The sequence below is a fragment of the Topomyia yanbarensis genome, chromosome 3, assembly GCF_030247195.1.
Source record: "Topomyia yanbarensis strain Yona2022 chromosome 3, ASM3024719v1, whole genome shotgun sequence".
Taxonomy (NCBI): Eukaryota; Metazoa; Arthropoda; class Insecta; order Diptera; family Culicidae; genus Topomyia; species Topomyia yanbarensis.
This window is the reverse complement of record NC_080672.1, coordinates 226,354,004-226,364,147: the sequence shown is the minus strand read 5'-3', so window position 1 is coordinate 226,364,147 and position 10,144 is coordinate 226,354,004. Positions and strand designations below refer to the sequence as shown.

The 10,144-nt window shown below is 47.6% G+C and overlaps 1 protein-coding gene across 1 annotated transcript; it reads right to left on the bottom strand.

Moving 5' to 3' along the window:
- Nucleotides 1-4,578: 4,578 nt before the first annotated feature.
- Nucleotides 4,579-9,701, bottom strand: LOC131687717 (uncharacterized). Its single transcript, XM_058971812.1, has 3 exons — nt 8,069-9,701; nt 7,114-8,010; nt 4,579-7,058 (listed from the first exon to the last, which is right to left on the bottom strand). The coding sequence occupies exons 1-3, from the start codon at nt 9,699-9,701 to the stop codon at nt 4,579-4,581; spliced, it is 5,010 nt and encodes a 1,669-aa protein (XP_058827795.1).
- Between the last annotated feature and the right edge of the window lie 443 nt (nt 9,702-10,144).

Below are 10,144 nucleotides of genomic sequence, written 5' to 3'. Positions count from 1 at the left end.
GGTCACTAGGGATCTATAAAGTATAGTGTAGTCGGGTCCAAAGAGCTCTTTGATACCCTTGGGTGGCATAAAGTAAAATGCTTTTCCCTTTGCATGTAGAAATCGTTCATAAAAAGTGACCATAGAATTTGTCGGCGCAGTAGAAATGAAATCATAAGTATTTAGATATTTAGTATAGGTCCCTAGGGATCTAAAAAGTATAGTGTAGTCGGGCCCAAAGAGCTATTTGACACCCTTGGGTGGCATAAGGTAAAATGCTTTTCCCTTTGCATGTAGAAATCGTTCATAAAAAGTGACTATAGAATTTGTCGGCGCAGTAGAAATGAAATCAAAAGTATTTAGATATTTAGTATAGGTCACTAGGGATCTGAAAAGTATGGTGTAGTCGGGCCCAAAGAGCTCTTTGATACCCTTGGGTGGCATAAGGTAAAATGCTTTTCCCTTTGTATGTAGAAATCGTTCATAAAAAGTGACTATAGAATTTGTCGGCGCAGTAGAAATGAAATACCAAGTGTTTAGATATTTAGTATAGGTCCCTAGGGATCTGAAAAGTATAGTGTAGTCGGGCCCAAAAACTCTTTGATACCCTTGGGTGGCATAAGGTAAAATGCTTTTCCCTTTGCATGTAGAAATCGTTCATAAAAAGTGACTATAGAATTTGTCCGCGCAGTAGAAATGAACTACCAAGTGTTTAGATATTTAGTATAGGTCCCTAGGAATCTGAGAAGTATGGTGTAGTCGGGCCCAAAGAGCTCTTCGATACCCTTGGGTGGCATAAGGTAAAATGCTTTTCCCTTTGCATGCAGAAATCGTTCATAAAAAGTGACATTGGATTTTTGTCGGCGCAGTAGAAATGAACTACCAAGTGTTTAGATATTTAGTATAGGTCCCTAGGAATCTGAGAAGTATGGTGTAGTCGGGCCCAAAGAGCTCTTCGATGGGTGCCATAAGGTAAAATGCTTTTCCCTTTGCATGTTCATAAAAAGTGACCATAGAATTTGTCGGCGCAGTAGAAATAAAATACCAAGTATTAAGATATTTAGTATAGGTCTCTAGAGATCTGAAAAGTATAGTGTAGTCGGACCCAAAGAGCTCTTTGATACCCTTGGGTGGCATAAGGTAAAATGCTATTCCCTTTTAATGTAGAAATCGTTCATAAGAAGTGACCATAGCATTTGTCGGCGCAGTAGAAGTGAAATCACAAGTTTTTAGATATTTAGTATAGGTCCCTAGGAATCTGAAAAGTATGGTGTAGTCGGGCCCAAAGAGCTCTTTGATACCCTTAGGTGGCATAAGGTAAAATGCTGTTCCCTTTTAATGTAGAAATCGTTCATAAGAAGTGACCAGGGAATTTGTCGGCGCAGTAGAAATGAAACCACGAGTATTTAGATATTTAGTATAGGTCCCTAGGGATCTAAAAAGTATAGTGTTGTCGGGCCCAAAGAGCTCTTTGATACCCTTAGGTGGCATAAGGAAAAATGCTTTACCCGTTTAATGTAGGAATCGTTCGTAAAAAGTGACCATAGAATTTGTCGGCGCAGTAGAAATGAAATCAGAAGTATTTAGATATTTAGCATATGTCCCTAGGAATCTGAAAAGTATGATGTAGTCGGGCCCAAAGAGCTCTTTGATACCCTTGGGTGGCATAAGGTAAAATGCTTTTCCCTTTGCATGTAGAAATCGTTCATAAGAAGTGACCAGGGAATTTTTCGGCGCAGTAGAAATGAAATACCAAGTGTTTAGATGTTTAGCATAGGTTCCTAGGGATCTAAAAAGTATAGTGTAGTCGGGCCCAAAGAGCTCTTTGATACCCTTGGGTGGCATAAGGTAAAATGCTTTTTCATTTGCATGTAGAAATCGTTCATAAAAGCTAACATAGAATTTGTCGGCGCAGTAGAAATGAAATACCAAGTGTTTAGATATTTAGTATAGGTCCCTAGGGACCTGAAAAGTATAGTGTAGTCGGGCCCAAAGAGCTCTTTGATACCCTTGGGTGGCATAAGGTAAAATGCTTATCCCTTTGCATGTAGAAATCGTTCATAAAAAGTGACCAGGGAATTTGTCGGCGCAGTAGAAATGAACTACCAAGTGTTTAGATATTTAGTATAGGTCCCTAGGGATCTGAAAAGTATAGTGTTGTCGGGCCCAAAGAGCTCTTTGATACCCTTGGGTGGCATAAGGTAAAATGCTTTTCCCTTTGCATGTAGAAATCGTTCATAAGAAGTGACCAGGGAATTCGTCGGCGCAGTAGAAATAAACTACCAAGTATTTAGATATTTAGTATAGGTCACTAGGGATCTAAAAAGTATGATGTAGTCGGGCCCAAAGAGCTCTTTGATACCCTTGGGTGGCATAAGGTAAAATGCTTTTCCCTTTGCATGTAGAAATCGTTCATAAAAAGTGACCAGAGAATTTGTCGGCGCAGTAGAAATGAAATACCAAGTATTTAGATATTTAGCATAGGTTCCTAGGGATTTGAAAAGTATGGTGTAGGGATTTTCCCTTTGCATGTAGAAATCGTTCATAAGAAGTGACCAGAAGTGACCAGAGAATTCGTCGGCGCAGTAGAAATGAACTCCCAGGGGTTTAGGTATTTAGTATAGGTCCCTAGGGATCTAAAAAGTATAGTGTAGTCTGGCCCAAAGAGCTCTTTGATACCCTTGGGTGGCATAAAGTAAAATGCTTTTCCCTTTTAATGTAGAAACCGTTCATAAAAAGTGACTATAGAATTTGTCGGCGCAGTAGAAATGAAATCAGAAGTATTTAGATATTTAGCATAGGTCCCTAGGAATCTGAAAAGTATGGTGTAGTCGGGCCCAAAGAGCTCTTTGATACCCTTAGGTGGCATAAGGTAAAATGCTTTTCCCTTTGCATGTAGAAATCGTTCGTAAAAAGTGACCATAGAATTTGTCGGCGCAGTAGAAATGAAATCATAAGTATTTAGATATTTAGTAAAGGTCCCTAGGGATCTAAAAGGTATAGTGTTGTCGGGCCCAAAGAGCTCTTTGATACTCTTGGGTGGCATAAGGTAAAATGCTTTTCCCTTTGCATGTAGAAATCGTTCATAAAAGTGATCATAGAATTTGTCGGCGCAGTAGAAATGAAATTATAAGTGTTTAGATATTTAGTATAGGTCCCTAGGGATCTGAAAAGTATAGTGTAGTCGGGCCCAAAGAGCTCTTTGATACCCTTGGGTGGCATAAGGTAAAATGCTTTTCCCTTTGCATGTAGAAATCGTTCATAAAAGTAACCAGTGTAGTGTAGTCGGGCCCAAAGAGCTCTTCGATACCCTTGGGTGGCATAAGGTAAAATGCTTTTCCCTTTGCATGTAGAAATCGTTCGTAAAAGTGACCATAGAATTTGTCGGCGCAGTAGAAATGAAATCATAAGTATTTAGATATTTAGCATAGGTCCCTAGGAATCTGAAAAGTATGGTGTAGTCGGGCCCAAAGAGCTCTTTGATACCCTTAGGTGGCATAAGGTAAAATGCTTTTCCCTTTGCATGTTGAAATCGTTCATAAGAAGTGACCAGGGAATTCGTCGGCGCAGTAGAAATAAACTACCAAGTGTTTAGATATTTAGTATAGGTCCCTAGGGATTTAAAAAGTATAGTGTAGTCGGGCCCAAAGAGCTCTTTGATACCCTTGGGTGGCATAAGGTAAAATGCTTTTCCCTTTTAATGTAGAAACCGTTCATAAAAAGTGACTGTATAAGCACTTCACAACTCTTCTTACTTACTGGATCTTTTAGAAAGTTTTGCTATTGTTTTCACCTGCTTGACCAGGACTTTCTTCTGCTTCCACTGCACTTTCCGCTGGAGATCGCGCGCGAGTTAAACTCTGGAACTTTGGATATCGCGAAATGAATAGAACTCGAAAACTATTTTTCTGCGACCGACACCACTGATTGCTTTTAACTATCTGAATTTATTCTATGTTGTTTGTTTACATTCGTCGTCTGTTTTATGGTACAGCTGATTGACAGCGGTTTTGCGATGCAGAATCCATTCCTGCCTTATGCTCGCACAACGGGTTTGAAGTGTGAATCTTATGGTAAGTATCTTTACATTGCATTTGTTTCTAGGGTTAGTTTAGTTCACTTATTCTTAAATCTAGGTAAGTATTTACAAGTATATACAAAACATAAAATTTCATTTTCATTTCAGGTTCGTATTGGAGAATTAGAGGTGAGTATTGAACATTCCGGCCGCCAATGAAATTTTAAGGAATTCAACGGGCATTAGCGGCGGAAGTTCGAGCTTCTTGCGATGACTGACGTTCAACGGGATATGAAGATCTGGATTTGTCTTGTCGGTACAGGCCTCCTTACAGCTTCCAGGATGATTTTTCGAGGTGCGTCGGGTCCGACTGCAGGATACTGTCCGGGAGTGGTGTGCTGTAAAGGAGGAACATCTGTACGCGAACTGTTGGTTTGACAAATTAGGATGGGGTACTTAACTTGAGTCAAGTCCCAGCCGGGGGTTCTAGGAACCCACACGGCGAGGCTTGGTTCTTTACAGGTGAACCACGAACCGCTCGATACCCCCGAGCTTGGGCCAGGATCTCGTCTGGCGACTCATTACCCCGAGTAGGGGCCGGGAGCTCGTCCGGCGGCTCTGTACCCTGAGCAAGGGCCGGGATCTCGTCCGGCGGCTCTGTACCCTGAGCAAGGGCCGGGATCTCGTCCGGCGGCTCTGTTCCCTGAGCAAGGGCCGGGATCTCGTCCGGCGGCTCGGTTCCCTGAGCAAGGGCCTTCCTTTGGCGTTGTTGACGTAGGGCTGCTAATTGGTGCGGGACTCTGTGCTACGATGGGTGGCGCAACTTCAATTGGAAGTAAGCAGAGCTTCGGGATGGCGCGTTGAACGATGCCGAAGGTCGACTTCACAGTGGCGACACGAACAAGGCCGTCAGGGCCGGGATGAACGCTGAGCACGCGTCCCAGGGGCCATTTCAACGGCGGTGCTCTCTCATCTTTGAGAGCGACGATGGAACCAACGGCTAGATTGTCCATGGCTTCTGTCCAGCGGTAGCGACTTTGCAGGGTGGCGAGATACTCCTTGTGCCAACGACTCCAGAAGTGCTGAGTTAGCTGTTGTACTCGTTTCCATCGAGACAACCTGGATTCAGGAACTTCACGGCAATCTGGATCAGGTACCGCATTCAACGGACGACCAATCAGGTAATGTCCTGGAGTCAGAGCCAGCTCATCGGATGGATTGTCCGGCAACGGCGTGATTGGGCGAGAGTTTAGCATTGACTCGACCTGAATCAATGCGGTTTGCAGCTCGGTTTCGGTTAGGTGAGCATTTCCGAGGATTTTGCGAAGCAGGGTCTTCACGGATTTCACGCAGGCTTCCCAGATTCCACCGAATGTGGGAGAGCGGGGTGGGATGAAGTGGAACTGTATTCCGTTGTCTGCGCATTCGTTTGCTACGGCATCTTGGTGAACTTGAGTTCGGAAAAGCTTCCGCAGTTCTTCCAGTTCTCGGTGTGCTCCAACAAAGTTCGTGGCGTTATCGCAGTAGATATGCGCAGGCTTTCCTCTACGGCCGACGAATCTTCGCAGGCTCGCAATGAATGTGCCAGTGGTCAGATCCGACACAAGGTCCAAGTGCACGGCTTTGGTAGCCATACATACGTATACGGTGATGTAGGCTTTGAAGAATGGCGATCTCTTATTTCGGAGTGACGTTCTCACGTACATTGGCCCAGCCAAGTCAACGCCAACATTCTGAAACGGGTACGCCTGGTTGACCCGAACAGATGGCAGATCCCCCATCAGCTGCTGCAGCGGCTTGGATTTAGCACGTGCGCATACCATGCAGCCGTGAACAATGTTGCGAACCAAGTTCCGTCCGCCGAGAGGCCAAAATCTTTGGCGCAACGAGGATAGCAGTAAGCTGGGACCGGCATGGAGCGTCTTATGGTGTTCTCTCGTGGCGATCATGTCGGTGAGACGATGTTTGGGGAGGACGATCGGGTGTCTTCCGTCGACAGGTATTGCAGCATTGTGAAGCCGGCCGCCTACACGAATAATGCCGTCTACGAGTGTCGGGTGCAGATACCGTAGCTTGGATTTACGGTTTACTTTTCCGACGGTTTCAAGTTGGCGTATCTCGTTGGCAAAGTACTGCTGTTGTATGCGACGGACCAGATTGAGCAGAGTGCGATCAATGTCAAGAGCCGTCAACGGGCCGACAAGAATTGGTTGGTGATTCTTCCGGTGAAAGCAGTTAGCGGCGAAACGCCGAAGAAGTGTGCCGATCCGAAGTAGCTGACGAAGATTGGAATAGCGATCGACGATATCTGACGGTTCTACGCTCACGACCGGAAGGGCAATAGTCTGTCGAACCTCCGGTTGGTCTGAGTTTGAGGTCGCTACGACGACGTACTTCGCTGGCCAAGGAGCGAATATTGGTTTTAGCCACTGCGGTCCGTTCCACCACAGTGCACTAGCGAGGAGTTCATCGAGGTCCATTCCTCGAGAAACGAGATCGGCGGGATTGTCTTCGGATGGGACGTGATTCCAAACGGCGTGAGACGTCAGCTCTTGGATTTCAGCCACTCGGTTGGCTACGAACGTCTTCCATGTCGATGGAGTTGCGGATATCCAGTTCAAGACGATGGAAGAATCGGTCCATAGATATGTGGTGGCGGTTATGTCGATGCTGTCCTGAACTTGTTTAAGAAGTCTGGACAGGAGTTGAGCTGCGCATAGCTCGAGGCGTGGAATGGTTTGAGTCCCCATCGGAGCGACCTTGGACTTAGAAATCACCAGGCGAACTGTACAAGGGCCCCCGGCAGGTATTGACCGGAGATAGATGCATGCGCCATATGCAGACTCTGAAGCGTCGCTGAACCCGTGAATCTCCAAGCGGTCGTAACCCGGACGTAACACATGGCGAAAAACTCGAAGGTGGGCAAGTGCTGAAAGCTTCTGGTGAAATTCCTGCCATTCGTGAGCGAATCCGTTAGCCACGGGTGTGTCCCAGTCGAGATGGAGTTTCCAAAGACTCTGCAGCATGATTTTCGCCTTTGCAATGGTCGGTCCAATCAAACCTAAGGGGTTGAAAAGACTGCTGATCTGAGAGAGGATCGTTCGTTTGTTCAGAACCGTGCATTCCTTCCAATTCGGCGTCTTGAACGAAAGAAAATCGGTCGACGGTTCCCAGCGGAGGCCAAGTGCAGTCACGGAGGACTCGTGGTCCAAATCGAGTAGTGTCTCGGAGCTCCAACGGAATGGTATCTAGAATAGCTTGACAATTCGAAGACCATTGTCGGAGACGAAGTCCTGCGCCTGCGAGCATTGCAATGATTTGGTTGCAGGTAACGGCGAGAGATTCAGCATCGTCAGAACCGGACAGCAAATTGTCGACGTAGAAGTCGTGGCGGACAGCGGGTTCCGCCAGCGGAAAATGTTGCCCTTCATCATCGGCGAGCTTCTGCAGCACCCTAGTTGCCAAAAATGGAGCACTGCTTGTGCCGTATGTGACGGTGCGGAGCTGGTAGCTCTTCAGTGGAGCCTCGGGATCGTCGCGCCAGAGAATTCGCTGCAGCGGTTGGTCGGTGGGATGGACCAAAATCTGCCGGTACATTTTTTCAATGTCCGCAGATATCACGAACTGGTGGATTCGAAAACGGAGGACAATCGTCACGAGAGTGTCCTGGATTGTGGGACCAGGAAGCAGGACATCGTTCAGCGAGATACCGGACTTCGAGCGGCATGATGCGTCGAATACGGTACGAAGCTTTGTAGTGGTGCTGTCGAGTTTCGTCACAGCGTGGTGTGGAAGGTAGTATTGCGGTTGCGCGTCGATTTCATCGGGGCCAATCTCCCGCATATGTCCCAATCTCACGTACTCGTGGATGAACTGCTGATACATCGCCTTCTTATCGGGACTCGCACCGAGTGAGCGTTCTAGAGAGAAGAAGCGGCGGGTGGCGTTGTATTTGTTGTCCTTTAACTGCCAAAGCAGCTCGTCACGCTTGGGCAGCTTGACGGCGTAGCGGCCTTCGGAGTTGCGGGTGGTGTTCTTCAATGTTCCTCACAGTATCGTTCCGACGGAGACCATCCCTTTGCATCGTGGACTTCTTCGAGCTGCCAGAATCGGTTGACCAATTCATCGATTGTGCAGGGATTACTGAACTGGCACTTGCGTGGATCGCTGTGATCGTGGTTTTCCAATAAACACTCCGGAGACGACCCAACCGAACTCTGTATTCTGCAGAAGCGGTAACTCTTCCCCGAGCGATATCCTGCCGTATCGTGTCGATGTCGCCAGTAACAGCGAATGTTGGATCTGCAAGCTCCACGTGCTTTGGAATCGGCCAGTGGCGGGCTTCTACCGTCGACTGGGGCAGCTTGATGGTAATGGAAGGCAGAACGAGCATGGAGCATTGTACGGAGAAGGGAGTGACTCGAGAGAAGATGGTTATCGTGGCCTGGTATTCAACCAGCGTTGTAGTGTTTCCGATTCCGCTTATCGGGATAGCATGCGGCAATCGGATGCGAGGAAGCTGCAGTCGTTCGCAAAGAGCCCCAGAAACAAAGTTGCGTTGGGAAGCACAGTCCAGCAAGCAACGAGCAGTGACGATGCGACCTCTACCGTTACGGATATCCACTAGCGCAGTCGGAAGGAAAACGGTTCCAGGAATCACTTCACCAGTATGTGATACGAGAGCAGTCTGAGAACTCATGGAAGGCGCATGAATGTGGGATAAGTTTGCGATTGAGGTAGAGGTAGACGGTTGCTGGATGGGAGCTTGCGAAACAGACTGGGGTGACAGTGAGTTTGGAGCATGCAGCGCAGATGCTGCGGTGAGAGTCGGCTGGAGGGCAACACAGCAAGTTGATCCGGTGGCTTGACCAGAAGCGGGATTGTCGTCAGAGGGCTCTGTATGAAGAAGCGTGTGGTGCTTCTTGGTACATGTACGGCATCTTGACCCAGAACAGTTCCGGGCATAATGGGAACTCGATCTCAAACAGTTAATGCAAAGGTTTTTCTGTCTTACCAGGTCGATCCGTTGGCGAAGGTTGAGTTTCCGAAATTCCGGACAGCTGTACAGGTAATGACTCTCACCGCACTTGTCGCACGGCTTCGGCTTGCTGGCGCTGGAAGAGGGTGCACTGGATACTGCAGTTTGCTGTGTAGCTGCGACTGGAAAAGCTGCTAGCTTGGATGTCGGATTTGGCTTGCTGCGAGGAGGAGCGGTGTTCGAAGAGGCTGAAGAAACTGCTTGCAAAACTCGAGCGTAGTTCTGGAGGAAGTTTACCATCGTCACGTATGATGGCATTGAAGTTGACGCATCTGATGTGCCGGCGGTTCCTCCCAGAACCGAAGCGATGTTGTCAGCATCGAGTTTGCTACAGTGGTTCTCCCATTCCCGGAGCGTACAAGGATCGAGGCGTATAGATAGCTGGTAAACCAGGATAGAGCTCCATCGGTCGGCTGGTTCACCCAAGCTCTTCAGAACGGATATCTGCTGCTCGAAGCGATCGATCAGCGCAAGCAAATCTTCAGCTGATTCCTTGCGCATCGCTGGAGTGTCGAAAAGCGTCCGAATGTGACACTTGATTAACTGCCGGTTGTTCTCAAAACGCAGCCGCAACGTTCGCCAAGCGTCCTTGTAGCCCTGCTCGCTTATTTTGATAGGGTCGAGAATGCGCGCCTCTCCTTGAACGAGGCCCTTCAGATAGTGCATCTTCTCGACCGCACTGATGTCGCTCCGGGAACCTACTGCGGATTCAAATGAATCGCGAAAAACACACCAGTCTTCCAACTTACCGCTAAACTTGGGTAGGTTAAGCTCCGGAAGCCTGATGTTCATTGGTCTCGATGGTGCGGGGTCACAGAAGGGGGAGAACGTGTTTTCTTCGCCAGTTTGGCCAAGTAGAAGGACCGGAGAGCATAATAGCGACCGTCGAACGACTGCCGTTCCTTTTTCAGGTCGATTGGCTCCTTATCGGTGGAAAACATCTCCAATTTCACCACCGTCCGATGAAACTCGTCGTAGAATTTTTCCAACTTTTCCGCCCGCGCTTCTACTTGGCCCGCAAACTTACTGTCCTTGTCGAACTCCTTCGCATAATATTCCAACAAAGCCATTGAATCGTCTGCTCCAACTCACTGAATTTCCTCTCGTCG

Excerpts from the sequence above, each read along its gene's own strand:
- LOC131687717 (XM_058971812.1), bottom strand. The coding sequence starts at position 9,701 with ATGCACTATCTGAAGGGCCTCGTTCAAGGAGAGGCGCGCATTCTCGAC. Across the intron at positions 8,011-8,068 it reads GTCCACGATGCAAAGGGATG|GCCGCTACGCCGTCAAGCTG; the intron begins GTCTCCGTCGGA and ends GCAACTCCGAAG. Across the intron at positions 7,059-7,113 it reads CGAATTGGAAGGAATGCACG|GTTTGATTGGACCGACCATT; the intron begins GTTCTGAACAAA and ends TCAACCCCTTAG.